The following is a 17834-nucleotide window of genomic DNA, read 5'->3' on the forward strand; positions in this document are numbered from 1 at the left end:
TCCTGAATGTGAGTCCAGAGTGATAACCATTGCATCACCTCATTCAGTATTATTTACATAATATTCCATATCTTTTGCTAGGATATTAACATTTCATCACACATCACTTATATACATAAGAACAGAAGTAGTGGGCTAAGAAAAGAAACTTATGCTTATCTATGTACCCTACTTGATATATCGTTATGCCAGTTTGAGTTTCTGCTCCTCAGTGATACAGTAACTGATTCGGTCTCCTCGTTTCTTAACTGTATCAAAAGTTCTTGATTCACCTTCTCAACTATTCACAGAGACCAGTTATTAGATATCTTACCTGTTCTGTTGCACCACTAGCATTTCATATTGCCATTGCACAACTGTCCTGTTATGGACATCCTCTTTCCACAATGATACTTTTATTGTCATGGACAACAGAGATCTAATTTTGTTCTTAGAGTCTGCTATATTCTTGGTGCAAGCTTAGTTTTAACTTTTATGGTGACATCTTTCAATACTTAAGAATATTGTGCACACTGAAATTCTGCGATAGTACTCTACCTGGTCTTTATAATATGAGAAAGCTTTATTCCCTTTAACATGCCACTACAATGTATTTATTGACTTGACCAAGTTACTAATTAGTACTATGTTTCTGCCTGTTACTGAATCACATACAGACTGGAAAGATGTTTCTTGAGATTTCTTTTTATACGAGGTTGGAACTTAAATAGTGGCAGCTATTTATACACAACCGATACATAAAAGTTACATGTTTGCACCTGTTACTGTCCTTCAAAGTAGTCACCAGAGTTGTGTAGAACCCATTGCCAGTGATGTGGAAGGCATAGTATACCTTTAGCAGAGCCTGTTCTGTTGTTACTGAGAATGGAGTGGTTTACTGCCTGTTGAATCTCTGGAACAGTTCTGAAGCGAATGCCATGAAGTGGTTCCTTCATCTTCGGAATCAAATCAAAGTCACAAGGACTTAAGTCCGAGGAGTATGGTGGATGGTACAGTACTTCTCAGTCCCATCAACCAAACAGAGCAGCCACAGCTTGCACTGTATGCAACCGCACACTGTCGTGCAAAATGATGAGTGGGTTGTGCAGACAGTGTCATCGCTTCTTTCGCAAAGCTGGTCGCAGGTGATGCTCCAGAAATGAACAGTAATACTGTGCATTGACGTTCTGTGATGGAGGAATGTAATGCATTAGGATAACACCATCACAGTTGAACAGGAGAATCACCATAACTTTCACCATACTGGGGCTCTAACGCACTTTCGACTATTGCAGTGAACCATAATGATGCCATTTGTTGGATTGGTGTTTCAGTTTTGGCTCATATGATGTGATCCATGTCTCATCCACTGTTACGATACGATGTAAGAAAGCCTCTCCTTCATGCTCATAGCACTCCAAGTGCATCTGACCAGCATCGTAATGCATCCATTTCTGCATTTCCGTCAAGTCATGCGGAACCCATCGTGATGCAATTTTTCGCATGCCTAGGTGTTCCTTCAGGATCCGAAGCACCGTTGTATGCGCTAATCCAGTTTTGTGGGTGAGCTCACGAATCATATGGCGTCGATCACTGTCTACTCTTCAGAGACGCTAGGACGACCTGTCCAATGCATGTCTGCCACAGTTTGCCGACCTTTCTTGAAGGATTTTACCAATGTGCCACAGTTCTGTACGGTAATGCCGATTCCCCACACGCATCTTGAAGACCTTGCTGACACTGTTGTGCTATAACACTTCTGGAACATTCAATATTGATCCAACTCCATTGTTCCTGTTTCGAAAACATAGTGACACCGTCACATTAGACCGCTCGCTCACAAGTAACTGTGATTCCCTTGATTGTGCACACGCTGGTGACGTGGGACGGGTGAGTCCATTTGCTCGGAGGTAAGGTAGGCATGTCAACAATGTCATAGTAGATTCCATTGCATAGTGTCTCCACAGCAGTGTTGCCACTATTTAAGTTCCAAACTACGTAAATGTCATTATTCCAAGTGGACTAAATCTTTTGTTCAGCTTCTTAGAAGAGGACTCTAGATTCAATTCCTTGTAATGAATAATCTGAATATCATGATCAGACAGACCATTATCTTTTTTCCGTAGAACTAAAGAGTAACCTATGAACTTGCAGCTGACTGTGGCTTGAAAGTATTTTGCAGGATTCTTGCTTTTCACTTAAATAATTTCCCAGAAATAATTCATTGTTTCCACTTTCTTTTTGTTGCAAAAGAACATGTTTACACAATGGAACCAGTAGTGTATGCAAGAGAGCTTCTGTCAGATCAGGAAAGTAGGAGGGACATTGTAAGGATCAATTGTAACAGTGAGGGCAGGTCAGCTGCCACGTGTCAGTAGCTCAGTCAGTAAGTGGTTCACCAGCATAAGTTTGAGCCCCAGTCCAGCACACAGTTTTAATCTGTTAGAAAGTTTCAAATCAGAGTGAAAATCATTCATTTTATTTCACTCAAACAATATGTCATATTCTTTGTGACTTGCATACTATGTCATATCTTATATCAAGATTGAACTGTGACTGATGAGAAAATACATAAATGGAATTGATGAGTAATTTTACATTCAAAATTTATTTTTGTACTCAAAAGGTGAAAGTTTCTGGACAGTTCCTTGTCACTGAATCACAATTCACTCGAAATATGGGATGTAACAAAATAGAAATGAGCAAGGAGTGGGAAATATTTCAAAATATAAAAGAAAATACAAATAGTCATGGGAAGGAAACATGCAGTACATAAAGGACTCAAAGCACAAAGACACATTCTTATACTATGGCTGAAACACGAGTAGTAAATGACGACACAAAAACTCTTACAAGGAAATTATGGGGAGAAATTGTAATGGAAGAAGATGGGAGATGTGTACAGACAGCAGGGAAAGGGGAGAGGGAAACATGGTAACAGTGGGAAAAAACGGATATTAGGTATATATAGAGAAAAAGTCAGCAGCCAATGATGCAAATCTGGATGGTTCAGTAATTTTTTATGATGCAGATTTCTGAATTTTTTTTTTAAGAAATGTGAATCCTAACATTAACTTACAGCTAAATTTAATGAGTGTTACCAAACAACTAATTCTGACATGCAGCTTATCTAATAAATGCACACTACAGCAGAATATCTGATTGTATAGTAGATGGTGTGTGTGTGTGTGTGTGTGTGTGTGTGTGTGTGTGTTTTCATGTAAAAGAGAGAGGGAGGAGGGAGGAGGGGGGAGGGGGACTGAACATAGTCAAGCGTAAATATCAATGAACACATATAAAAATAAAAGTAAATGGCCAACAATTATAAAACAGCAAGAGATTGCAATTATCATCCACAGAACATACAAATAATTGACTGACTAAAAAGATTTCTTCAGCTTAAGTACCAAAGTACCAACCATATGCTCCTCTGTCTCTGTAACAAATTTTTCTTTCACAGTCTCAACAACTTGGGCTGGGTTTGATGCCTGCTCCAGTAACTGGACAGCATCTTCAGCACATGCCATCAGAGAATTGCTGACTAAAGACAGCCGCCGTGATGTCGAAGTCTCGGTATTTGCTATGTCGCCATTCTCAATTACTCGATTGCTGTCTACAGATCCAGTCAGCTGTTTTATCTGGCAACAGTAACAATTGAGATATCAGAAGGAGGACAACAGCTAAATAGGGAATTGTAAATATCAACTGATGAACAATTGCTGTACACTAAGTATACTTCTCTTCTCTATACATCATAGACTTAAAATAATCATGTTCACAAATTTATACTGAGAAGATGTCAACAGACTTCATCATAAAGTATAGATAGGCACAGAACAGTTGACAACTTTAACTTGTTATTCTGCTCGACATCCAGAATGGCCAAGTCAGTTTCATCTGTTATAACTTACCAAACTGCAGTCACATAATGTCCTTGAGAAATGCCAGTATTTTATATATGAGGAATCCATCATTTTTGAGATACAAATGAAATGAGAGATCTCAAGCAACAGAAGCCGCTGGTGAGCAAAGCAGTGGCAAACGAAAACAAAAAACGACATATGAAGAGAGGCAAAAAAACACTCTCTCTCTCTCTCTCTCTCTCTCTCTCTCTCTCTCACACACACACACACACACACACACACACACACACAATATCAACAGTGACACAGTAATTAACAACAGGTGAGCAAGTATCACAAGTTGTGTTTCCCTGTTATTTGGTCAGGGAGGGAACAGGATTTCACACAAAATTTAAACTAAAACCTGCATCTCTATTTATGAGGTCGATTGCTAATTTTATTTCAACGGTTCCCTTGATAACACTACCTAGTAACTTGCAGTGCATGCCAGAATCCCTGTGGTGTTATGTGCCATCAGATGAATGGTACTAAGGCAGTGTTCTGCATTCATAGATTTGTTTAGCTTTTTTAAGTTGTGTGACGTATGAGCTTAGTACACTGATCCTTCATGATCTTGATGGTATGACCGTTGTATGACATGTCTCTAAGTAGCATTCCCTTCTTGTGTTGGTCAAGATGATGGAAAGCTGGGACATTCCATTCACAGGAAGCCAATTATCACCTGTTTGTATCTTCAGGCTAATTGTTGTCTCACACACTTACAGTAGGACAGTGTATTTGGCCAGAAAATTTCTTTGGAAATGTGAAAACTGAGTGACCTGGTGTTTTAACTTCCACCCTAGTCACCAAATTTTTCACCTGTGACTTCAACCTGTCCGCAAACATAAGGAAATTTGTGTCTGGAAAACATTCTCAGTCCAATACAGAGATCATTGCAACACAACATCAGACAGATATTCTGCAGGCATTCCTACACCATGCCTCAAGAGTGGAGTCACCTCAATGGAAAAAAAACTAATATAATAAGAATATTTGTCTATAAAAGTAGGTGCAATTGTTTTTTTCTGAAAACATATCCTTTCACTGGCAGTCCGAGAAATTTTCAGCTTGACCTACAGAATCGCATTATTTGTAGCATATCAGAAAGACAGATTAGAGGCCATAGGAGGAGTGTTAATTGCAGTTAACAAATATATTGTCTCTCTGAGGTCAAAGCTGAGTGTGACAGCGAAGTTGTCTGATCATGTATAACAGGTCTGGATGAAACCAAGTTAATTGTTGGATCTTTTTACTAGCCACACAATTCTGCTGTAACACTTCTAGAGTTATTCAAAGAAAGTCTACAGTCAATAGCACATAAATACCCATATTACGCAATACTAGTTGGAAGCGACTTCAACCTATCATGTATAGACTGGGATGTCTATGGATTCACAGCAAAGGTACAGACAGACAGTTGTGAGAAGTAATTATGAATACATTTTCTGAAAACTATCTTGAGCAGCTTGTTCGGCAGCGCACAAACAATGGAAATATCTTAGACCTTGTGGCTACACACAGGCTGGACATTACTGACAACATCAGTATAAAAACAGTGCTTAGTGCTCATGATGTCATTATAGCAACTATGGTTATGAAAGTTAATAAATCAGTGAAGAAGGCGAGGAGAGTGTTTCTGCTAGAAAGAGCAGATAAGCAGTTGTTAGCATCTCAATTATACAATGAACTGACATCCCTTATTTCCAGTAAGATGGCTGTAGAGGAACTATTGGTAAAGTTTAAGCAGATTGTAAATTGTGGTCTGGACAATTATGTGCCTAGTAAGTGGATTAAGGATGGAAAAGACAACATGATTTAACAATGAGATTTGGAAAATGCTGGGGAAGTAGAGGCAGTTGCACTATTGGTTCAAAAGAGAATGCTTAAATGATGACAAGCAAAGGTTAATAGAGATTCATGAGACTATGAAAGGATCTATGCGTGAAGCATACAACTACTACCACCATCATACCTCAGCAAAAGATCTGGCAGAGAACACGAGAAAATTCTGGTCCTATGTAAAATCACTCTGGCATCCATCCCGTCTCTTGTTGACCAGTCTGGTGGGGCAGTTGAAGATAGCAAAAGGAAAGCAGATGTTTTAAATTTCACATTCAAAAAATCAGTCATGCAGGAGACTTGTACTAACATAATGTCATTTGACCAATGGACAGACTTCCATTTGGACAACATCCATAAGCATCCCTGATACAGAGAAAAAACTGAAAGCTTTGAAAGCAACTAAGTCATCAGGTCTGGATTGAATCCTATTTTAGTTTTTAAAAGAGTAGTCTACAGCACTGGCCCCCTTTTTTTTAGCTTGCATTTATCATGAATCTCTCATCCAGTGTAAAGTCCCAAGAGACTGGAAAAAATCACAGGTGACTTCTGTATATAAGATGGGCAAAAGGATGGATCCACAAAATTACAGACTAACATCCCTAACATCAGTTTGCTGCAGAGTCCTTGAACACATTCTCAGTTCAAATACAATAGACTGAGAATGTTATGTCCACAAATCAGCATGGTTTTAGAAAGCATCGCTTATGCGAAACTCACCTTGCCCTTTTCTCACATGATACACAGCAAACTATAAGTGAAGGGCTACAGGCAGATTCCATACTTCTAAGTTTTATGGAAAGCATATGATGCAGTGCCCCACTGTAGCCTGTTAAAGAAGCTACGAGCATATGAAATAGGTTCACAGATATAATAATGGTTTAAAGGCTCCTTAAGTTATAGTACCCAGTATATTGTCCTCAACTGTGAGTGTTCATCAGAGACAAAGTTATTGTCAGGAGGGCCCCCTGGAAGTGTGACAGGACTGCTGCTGTTCCCTATATACACAAATGATTTAGCAGACAGAGTAGGCAGCAATCTACAGCTGTTTGCTCATGATGCTACAAGGATAATCCCAAATGCAAGGTCTTCTATTTTTTTATAAGTACATACACCTGTTTATTTCTACAGTGGTTTACATAAGTTTACAGCTTGAACATTTAGCTATTTTCCGACATTATCAACATTTCTGTCAATGCATTTTTGTAGACACTGTGGCAGTTTTTGTATGCCCATATCATACCAACTCGTCGCCATGCTTTTCAGAAAGTTATGAACCTCTTCTTTCACATCGTCGTCATCGTCGTCGTCTTTGGTTTATCTCTGGGGGCACATTAAATAATGGGTCTGTTATAACCTTTAATCACCAATAATTGCGTGGATATTCAAACACACTCACTTAGAAACAACAATAGCTGGTTACATGATAACAACTCAGTATCTCTTATTCGACTGCCATGCCATGGCATGCGGCCGGTGCCGTTCGTAGCTAGGTGGCACTCCCGCGCTCAGCCGAGTTGCGGAACGCCTCTATCGCCGTTTTCGCGTACTGTCGTGGCGGCACTGTAAATGTCGTGGCACTGTCACAACACTTTTCCCCCCTTGAAAACAAAAAAACTCTCACTTCCTTGGAGACATGGACAGTACGGAGACAACCATGGCCTCTTGTGAGGCCCCGAGAAGATCCCGCGGAGAGACACAAGAGTATGGTCGAAAATGTCCAGGACGGAAGCTCGTGCCTGGAACGTGCCTCCTGGACGAGATGATGGGTGAAAACTCCGGAGCAGCATCCGGAGGTGTCGTGGACCTGGGGGTGTGCTCCAGCGAGATGGGTCCTGGAGAAGGCGGCGTCGCGACTGGGGCCGGTTCTGGCGTACTCGGAAGCGGTAGCGACGTCGGTTGCATCAACTCGTACGGTAGATCGGCAGCAGCGACAGGACTGGCTTCTCGGGCTGGTGGAGGCATAGGAAGGGGCGGTGGCACCTGCGTGGCCACCACTCGTGGGTGCATCTGGTCGTAATGGCGAACAACCATGCCATCGTCCGTACGTATTTCACAAAGCCAGCGGTCGCGAAGAGCCTTGACCACCCCTGGAATCCATTTAGGGCGAGATCCATACCCTAGTGCCCACACGTCGGCGCCCACTGAGTATTTTCCCGCACTAGGGGACACAGCACAAGGCCAGACACGGTGAAGCAGGTGCAGTAGAGTGCGCGGTTGGCGGCCATGCAAGAGTTCAGCAGGGCTGCGATCACCCCGAGGCGTGAAGCGATAAGAACTCAGAAACTGCAGCAGAGCGTCATCTGTGGAAAAATCACTAAGGAATTTTTTCATCTGGCTTTTGAAAGTGCGGACAAGGCGCTCAACCTCCCCATTCGATTGCGGATGGAAGGGCGGTGCTGTAACATGACGAATCCCTTGTCCAGTACAAAAATCACGGAAGGCCTGCGAAAAGAACTGAGGGCCATTGTCCTTGACGGTCGTGGATGGAAGACCTTCTAGCGCAAAGATTTTGGACAAAGCCAGCATCGTCGCCGCAGTGGTGGGTGACGGACATCGAACAATAAACGGAGACTTCGAGAAGGCGTCAATCAACAGTAGCCAATAAGTACCGAGGAAGGGGCCGGCAAAGTCAGTGTGCACCCGTTCCCATGGCTGCGCCGGATCAGGCCACAGAGAGGGCATTGTACGAGGTGCAGCCAGTTGTTGAGCACACTGACCACACGCAGCAACCATGTGGGCGATGTCCGAATCAATACCGGGCCAATAAACGTGCCTGCGGGCCAGGGACTTAGTCCGAGAAATACCCCAACGGCCTTCATGCAACAGTTTGAGAACATCTTTGCGAAGAGAGGCAGGCACCACGACCCGTGGAGATGCGCCATCCGTGGCCAGAAGAACAACACCATCACAAACAGACAGACAAAGGCGCAAGGCATGGTAGTTGTGAAGGGGATCCGATGCCCGGCCCTTGGTCCTGTCCGGCCAACCCCGTTGAACAAAACCGATCACCTGACGCAGGACCGGCTCCCGCGCAGTAGCCGACGCGACCTGCGAACCTGTAAGTGGAAAACTCTCGACCGCACGACGTTCTTCCTCATCAATGTGGAACGATCGAAAACCGATTTGGGGCCCATCGGCAATAGCGACAATGCATCAGCGTTGGCGTGCTGGGCCGTGGGGCGATAGTGAATCTCATAGTGAAAACGAGACAAGTATAAGGCCGAAAGTTGCAGGCGGTGAGCTGCCTTATCCGGAAGCGATGCTGATGGGCTGAACAGAGAGACCAGCGGCTTGTGGTCGGTGATGAGGTGAAACTTAGAACCATGCAAAAAAACGCTGAACTTTTTTAGAGCATAAATGATGGCGAGCGCCTGCTTTTCGATTTGAGAGTAACGCCGTAGTGCATCGTTGAGGGTCTTGGAAGCATATGCGATGGGTCGTTCCGACCCATCCTCATTCCGATGGGCGAGAACAGCCCCTAGGCCATACTGTGACGTGTCAGTCGCCAGAACCAAGTGATGACCCAGACGGAATGTGGCAAGACAAGGCGCCGACTGCAAATGAGCCTTCAGGTGGACAAAAGCCTGCTCACACTCGTCGGACCAACAGAAAGGGACGTTTTTGCGTAACAGCTGATGCAGAGGATGAGCTACCGCTGCCACGGATGGAATGAATTTGTGATAATAAGCAATCTTGCCTAGAAACGCCTGAAGTTCTTTGACCATAGACGGCCGGGGTAGAGCGTTAATGGCCGCAACGTGCTGACATAGAGGACATATACACGGGACAAGTGGAAACCAAGATACTCAATGGAGGGTTGGAAGAACTGTGACTTGTCCAGATATCACCTCAACCCAGCCGAATGCAAAACCCAAAACAGTGAACACAAATTGCGAAGGTGCTCCTCAGTGGAGGTCCCCGTGACAACAATGTCATCCAGATAGTTTATGCAGCCAGGAACGCTGAAAAATGGCCGGCGCACTAGCGATGCTAAATGGTAACCGCTGGTACTGATACAACCCAAAAGGAGTGTTGATGACGAGAAATTCCTTGGAAGAAGCATCCAACGGCAACTGATGGTACGCCTCCGATAAGTCGTTTGGAAAAGAACTGGCCCCCAGCGAGCTTGGTAAATAACTCCTCAGGACAGGGAAGAGGATAAGTGTCAATGAGGCTCTGAGCGTTGACAGTGCCTTTAAAATCACCACACAATCGCAGACTCCCGTTTGGTTTAGAAACCACCACGATTGGCGATGCCCATTCGCTGGAGGTAACAAGAAGGAGAATCCCGGAAGCTGTTAACCTGTCTATCTCAGCCTTGACAGGTGCACGCAACGCCACCGGAATAGGGTGTGCCCGGAAAAACTTAGGGCGGGCTGTAGGTTTAAGAGTAATGTGGGCTTCAAAATCCTTGGCACGACCCAGACCAGTAGAGAACACGGACGAAAATTCAGAACACAATCCATCCAGCTGTTGATACGGAATATCCTCAGATATGAGGTGCACATCATCATCAATGGAGAACCCGAACAACTGGAAAGCATCATAACCGAACAGGTTTTCAGTGCCCGCATGATCCACCACATAAAACGTGAGGGGCCTAACAACAGACTTGTAGGCAGTGGAAGCATCAAACTGGCCAATGATAGAAATTTTCTGTTTATTATAAGTTCTCAGATTTCGCGTAACTGGAGACAAGGGAGGGGAGTCCAACTCCAAATACGTGCGAGAATTAATGAGAGTTACTGCAGAGCCAGTGTCCACTTGCATGCGAATGTCTTTATCCAGAACACGAACAGTAACAAACAACTTATTCATTTGAGAAAGCACACAGTTAACATCGATGTCGGATGCCTCGTCCTCATCGACAGGAACTTTAGGGGACTGACACACAGAAGCAATGTGGCCTTTTTTCCTACATGAATTACACGTGGCCCAACATTTTGGACACGTGGCCCTGTCATGCTGTACGAAACAACGTGGACAAGAAGGAAGTGCAGAACGAACCTGCTTCTGTGGTTGCTGTTTTCGCTGCAAGCGTTGTGGCCCAACGCGACGTTGTTTACGCGAGTGAACCACCACCACTTCTTCGTTCTCCTGTGAAACAGGCAAATTGTCCGTGTCGAAAGTTGACTGTACAGCGCCTACATCACACCACACGTCTATTTGCGTGCCAGCAGCGTGAGACACTTCAAAGGATTGAGCGATGCTTAGAACTTCCGACAACGACGGGTTTGGCAGTTGTAGGGCACGTTGCCGAACTTCTTTATCAGGAGCAAGCAGTAGAATAGCATCCCTAACCATTGAATCAGCATAAGACTCATGATGAGTGTCCGTGACAAACTGATATTTCCTACTCAGACCGTGTAGTTCCGCCGCCCAAGCCCGGTAAGATTGATGGGGCTGTTTACGACACCGGTAGAACGCCACGCGGGCGGCAACGATGTGGGTGTTTTTTGGTAATAGTTAGACAATAAGTCACACATTTCTTGGAAGGACAGAGAGGCAGGTTAACGCAGAGGGGCTAACTGAGATAGCAGCTGATAGATCCGTGGGGAAATCCAAGACAGAAATAACGACTTACACATAGGAGCGTCGACAATGCCGAAAGCCAAGAAGTGTTGCCGCAAACGCTTCTCATAATCCTCCCAGTCCTCAGCGTCCTCGTCGTAAGGAGGGAATGGAGGCGGAGAAGAGGAAGACAGATGATGAGTAAGCGACGTCGACAACGCCTGAATAGCAGCTGTCAGCTATGTTTGTTGTTCAATGAGTGCTTGCATAAGCTGTTCCATGTCTGCCCCGTCACGAACACACAAATCCACAACGCAGTGAAAATATCCGACCTCGTCGCCAAAAAGTGTTATAACTTTTAATCACCAATAATTGCGTGGATATTCAAACACACTCACTTAGAAACAACAATAGCTGGTTACATGATAACAACTCAGTATCTCTTATTCGACTGCCGTGCCGTGACATGCGGCCAGCACCGTTCGTAGCTAGGTGGCGCTCCCGCGCTCAGCCGAGTTGCGGAGCGCCTCTATCGCCATTTGCGCGTACTGTAGTGGCGGCACTGTTAAATGTCGTGGCACTGTCACAACAGGGTCTAAGCAGCAGACAACCTGGATGCATAAACTCTTCTTTGATGTGTCATGGAAACCTGTGAAACCATTCGTAACTGTCGGGAAGTATTTGAAAGGTTACAACAGTCCATGATTCAACAAGTGCATGCACAGTTAGAGGCAAGAAGAGGACATTTCCAAGTATTTATTTCGAGTCTATTGTTCAAGAGCTCCAATCAGCTAAATTCTAACTTTCATTAATAATTCAAAAACAAAGTATTTTCAGATATATGTTTATACAAACTTGTTTTCTTGTTGTGGTATAAGGAAGCTCTCCCTAAAGTGTCCAAAAGGATTTTTGAAACACCATGTATATTCAGAGGGATTCATAATGGTTTTGCTAATAGACAATGGAATGATTATGGTAACCACTAACTATACAGCTGAATTGTAAACAGGCTCATAGACAAGACTGGACTTTTAGCTATCAGACGATGAGGTGCTATTGTACAATATCTGCCTCTACACTCCACAAGGCACATTACAGTGTGTGGCTACCTAAAGTATACAATATTATATGGAGAGTGGTTATCATCACTCTTTTAATAGCCTGTATTCCAGCCAGCAATTTGCAGTATTGTATTAACAAATTTAGTTATGATTCAGGTCAGCAGTGTATTATTACAATTTTTGAGTGTATATCTGTCTATTAAACCCATTAAAATAAAGGTACATCTTTTTCTACTTCTTTCCACATCCCAGAGACTTTAGTCAGAGGTATTCGTGAAATGTTCATTTTGTTGTTGTTGTTGTTGTTGTTGTAACATGCTAACATTATAAAATACATACATACTTAAAAAAATATTTGCTATAATTAGAAGTGCCACAGCTGATCAATGACAAATCACAACTAGGACTTCACCTACCTGCAGATTTGTGAGGGCCTTATTCAGCTTCAGAGGGTCTATGGCACGTGCTAAGAGAGACATTTCCTTTTTCCGCCAACGCCATTCTGTTATGCTGCCCGATAAGGGACCTGTATAAATTTTATCAGCACATAGTTTCAATGATGAAAGATATGCTAAACTGTCAATAACACAATCTACCTTAAATAAAGATGCAACATAGACAGAACCACCAAAAAAAGTACAAGGATTATAAATTTTACTAGAAATTTTCACCAAACCTATAAGCTTACTGTGTAATTTCAATCAATCACCATGATGTAGTTTTGGGCACACATATGTACTCACTGGAAGAATTTTCATCCAGAACAAAGTAGTAGTTGTTACGTCCATGGCTGATGTAAGTGTGGCGCGCAGGGTGTGCGAGAAGCAGGAAGTCAGCCACAGACACAATGTGGCTGAACTCCGGTGGCGCGCCCATCAGCGATCGCACCAGCTCCACAAGAGAGCAGCAGATCCCAGGCTCCATGTCTATCTCTGGCTTTTCTTGGAGAAACTGCTCCTGTGGCAAGAATTAGTTCTATATTAACTTTCCAGCTTTCAGTGCATGATACTTTCATGAGCAAGTGCTATACCATGGTGGTCAAGTGGTCAACAATTCTGAAGGCAGAAATGCCGTATTTACACCCACCTGTCCTGTCACCAGAAGTACTGCAACTCAATAAAATAAATAGTTTAGGTTACAAAACCTTATCTTAAATTCCTTGTGGTATTCTGTAGTGAGCAGGTCAGATTTGATTTTTCAATAGGAATAAATAAATAGGCAGCCATGGGAGATTGGTACAGAGATGTTAAGTGCAACAATTCAAAACGAAGCATTCAGTGGTGTAGCTTTTTAATAGCCCAGCTAGTGAACAAAAGTTAGGGGGAAAAAAATCATGTAGTCACAAATTTTTGTTCAGTGGTAGGACGGAGTGCAGTGAACAATATACTAAATATACTGTTAGTGCGGTGTAAGCTTTGGGTTGGGTTTTTTTTAAACATTTTTTATGTTATACATATACACCAAAGTCTTAAGGGATAAACTGTGTTCTGAGCATGTAACAGGTTGGAGGGTATGGGGGCGGAAGAAGGGTTGGTTGCCGGATTGAGATCATGCACTTCCCTCATTTATAGGTTTGAAAACTAGATAGGGAGCAGGTGACTCCACATGCTATCTACTCCACCATGTCACAAGAAGCTACGAAAGGATATTTAACAAAGTTACACCAATCATCAGCAATACCCCTTATGAATCACTGGTGAAGTGGGCAGATATGCCCAGAGATTGTTTATTTTCCACAAAGCGTGTTAACACTATATGGGATACAGGTACGATTTACTAATAATACCAATCCAAGGAACACAGATGGACAGAATCTGTGTAAACCTCTTCGCAATGTTCTACACTGCTAGAAGGGGAATTTATTCTTGTTGCCCCGTATAGCAGCTGTAGTGTTCTTCTGAGAAAGGTAACTTCTCATGCCATGAGCAGTGTTTGCTTTTGATTTTGCAGACAGGCTATACCTCCACAGCATTTCCTGTCAAGTTCTCTTATGTGTGTAGATAAAATAGCTTCACTGGGCTCATATTTATGTAGTGGAGTTATTTTCAGTTAAATGAGTACTTTTCCATAGTGAACTTCAGTAAAGTACATTACTGTGTAATGAATTCATACATGTGATGTTGTCAGTCACCTTTGTAGTGTTGATGGGAATGAGACTGGATTGGTATACAAGGTATGTCCACAAAGTAAGCTACATTTGGTTGTATAAAACAAACATGTACAGATACAGAAAAGATATTTATTGTACAAAAATATACAACTGTTAAACTACTTTTCTACATAGCTTCCGAAATTTTGTTGGCACTTGTCATAGCGAGGCACAAGTTTTTTATGCCTTCTTCATAGGAGGTTGCCATCCGTGTATTCAACCATGTGGTAACATGTTCTTTCAGCTCGTCATCATCGTTAAAGTGTTGAGCACCAAGGACAGAGTTTAGGTGTAAGAAGAGATGAAAGTCACTAGGAGCAAGGTCCAGGCTGTACGGAGGATGATCAAACGTGTCCCAGTGAAATTCCTGTAAGAGTTGTTTGGTCACATTCGCCGTGTGAGGTCGGACATTATCGTGGAAAAAAAACAATACCTTTTGACAGTAATCCTCAGCACTTGTTCTTTATTGCACAGCGCAATTTCTTTATACTCTTGCATTAACCATGTGCACTGATTGTTTGACCTCGTGGTAAGAAATAAATCAGCAAAATGCCTTTTATGTCCCAGAGAATGGTGCATATGACTTTTCGAGGTGTCAAGATTCGCTTAGGCTTAACCTTTATTGGGGATGAAGTGTGCCTCCATTCCACTGATTGTGGTTTTGTTCAGGGGTGTCGTACGATACCCAAGTTTCATCCCCCGTGACTATCTGAGATAGAAAACCATCACCTTCTTCATTGTAGCATGTCAAAAACTGAAGTGCACTGCCCATCCATTGTTTTTTGTGTTGTTCAGTAAGAATTTTGGGTACCCAGCATGAGTAAAGTTTTCGAAATTTCAGTTTTTCAGTAACAATTTCATGAATTAATCTTCGTTGATCCATTATGGATTGTGGGATGATGGCTGGCATGAACTTCTTGATGCAATAATTTACCAACAGCCATATGTATTGTAGAAATTTACTTTATAAAATAAACTTCTATGTGCTACCAGTTTTGGCATTACACTGATGCCATCTTCAGTCCCCACTCGTCATAGTCGTGAAATCGCTATACACGGAAGGAGCCATATAACTGGATCCGTGAATCGAATTGTCCTGCAACAGATCTTGGTGGCCAGACGACACAGATGAGGCGGCCAATGGTGTGGAGCACTTTTTGTAAAACCAAATTGAGATTCCATCTGGACTTGACAAATTATTTGTTTGCAACTCTTGACAAATTATTTGTTTGCAGCTCTCTCTGTTTTTCTCTATGTCATGGATGCCTATTACTATATTGTCAATACGTGAGTCTGTGCAATGGTCAAATGATTGTATGTTTGTCTGATTCTCTTGTGTGAACAATTTCTTTGCAGAACTTCACTGTCACAGAAAGGGGATATTATTAATGTACAACTGCACAACACCCTATTTTCTACACCTTGTACAACAGTACCTGGCATGAATATTTACCAAATGAAGGATTTGTCAAGGAAGTCCAGCAACATGCCCGCTCCACTCATCCATAGTTTTCTGGGTATGAGGCATTTCAAGGCACTGGTGTTAACATCAACTGACAACACACTTACATCATAGGAGAGTGTGTCTCATGTTTGTGACTAAATGTGAGGGCAACCATGTGTGTTCACATGAGTTTGCATTATCTGAGTAGGGGGGCTAAAACATGTGTGAGACTGAGGGGCAACCATCACACTGACCATCTGCTGTAGTGCCAACAGGCAGGCAGCTGACACAGGACAGAATGGCTCATATCGTAACAAGTATTAGCTTCCAGACATATGTTAATAGTGCTCATTTTCTAGTTTTGACCACTGTTATCTCTTGCAAGATTACAGGGAACATTTTTTTCTTAACTCTTCTTCTCCTTCATGGCTTCTATGGGACCTGTGCTGACCTCACATATTGCGTCCAACTGCTTCTATGTTGTGCTACTCCTTGCCAATTACTTACGCCCATCCTGTTGCATACCATTTTAATTTCATTTATCCATGAACTCTTATGTCTCCCCCCTTGGTGTCTTGCCAAATGACTTCTCTGTGAATATTCTTGAAACCACTTGATCCTTTGTCATTCTGATCAGATGGCTTGACTATTAAAGTCTTCTGGATTTTATTCTCCTCATTATTGTTGCTTGTTATGGTAGCATGTGGATTTCAAAGTTGTGCATTCTCTTCCAGCTTTGCAATTCATTATTATAGTATAGACCAAAGATTTTCCAACAAATGGTGTTCTTCCATTTTAGTTAAACTCCACGTTCCTACTCCATACGTTAAGACCAATCTAATGACTGTGTTATATTGATTCTCTTTAGTTTTCCTTGTTAGCAGTTTAGTCCTTAAAAATTTTTGTATGGCGTAGTCAGAGCTATTACCATTTTGTAGTCTCATTTTCATTCCTATTTTACTCTGATATTGGTGATCTACCATTGCACCCAGAAATTTAAACTGTTCAACACAGGTTTTTTGTTTTTCCCAATTACTAAATGCAACTGTATGACTTGTTCAGCATTGATTGTGATTGTCTTGTTCAACTAAACATCTCTGAACCATCATATATCACATTTTCCGATCATTTATTTTTAGGCCAGGGTTGGATACTCCTGTACTAACTCCACAAATAACTGTCCAAGCTAAGGCTAAAATCTTAACTTCCTGTGTAGAAATACAAGAACTAGGACTGACAGCTCACAGACCATGTGCAAGGGATTGAGGACAAAGGGGAGTAGTAACACTTATTTAAAAAAAAGAAGCCTGGTGCTATCTGATTTTGGATGATAACATCCTGTGAAGATCCCTGACTAGGATTATAGGTGAAATCCCAAAACCCAGACGCATCTGTTTGGCAGCTACCGGTATTCTGGTCAGAGTCTGTTAGCTCTGTGAGCTTGGCTGTAACAGAATCTTTTGAAACTCAAAGCTCCAGTCAAAATTGAGAGAGATACTTTAGAAGTTCACTAACAAAACCTCAATCTTACTGATTCATTGAACATGTATTGGAAAGACGGACTAGACACCACAGGAGGGGGGGTGTTTATCGAAATGACAAAAATACTGTTGGTACTTAGGTCAAATTTGAGTGATACTGAGGTCGAATTTGAGTGAGACAGTGCAGTTATTTGGATGTGTATAACAGTTCTAGGTGAAATCAAGTTAATTGTTGAATTTTTCCTTGACACCCCATTCCACTGTGACAGTTTTAGAGCCATTCAAAGAAAGTCTGTGGTCAGTATCGTGGAAATACCCAGATCGTGCAATATTAATTGGAAGTCACTTTAATCTAGTCAGTGCAGAATGGAACACCTATGGATTCACTGTGGGCAGTACGGACCAATAATCTTGTGAAGTACTTATGAACAAATTTTCTGAAAACTGCCTTGAACTACTACCCAG

The 17834-nt window shown here is 42.4% G+C and overlaps 1 protein-coding gene across 1 annotated transcript in view; it reads right to left on the bottom strand.

Annotated features, from left to right (window-relative positions):
* The window catches only part of LOC126194954 (lysosomal-trafficking regulator), a 304398-nt gene that overhangs the window by 223032 nt on the left and 63532 nt on the right, over positions 1–17834 (bottom strand). Inside the window, exons 8-10 of the mRNA XM_049933343.1 lie at positions 13039–13252; positions 12712–12821; positions 3399–3617 (exon numbers count right to left, since the gene is read on the bottom strand). Of these exons, the coding sequence (XP_049789300.1) occupies positions 3399–3617; positions 12712–12821; positions 13039–13252 (543 nt within the window). The remainder of the gene's footprint in view (positions 1–3398; positions 3618–12711; positions 12822–13038; positions 13253–17834) is intronic.

The sequence above is a fragment of the Schistocerca nitens genome, chromosome 7 (assembly GCF_023898315.1).
Source record: "Schistocerca nitens isolate TAMUIC-IGC-003100 chromosome 7, iqSchNite1.1, whole genome shotgun sequence".
Classification (NCBI taxonomy): Eukaryota; Metazoa; Arthropoda; class Insecta; order Orthoptera; family Acrididae; genus Schistocerca; species Schistocerca nitens.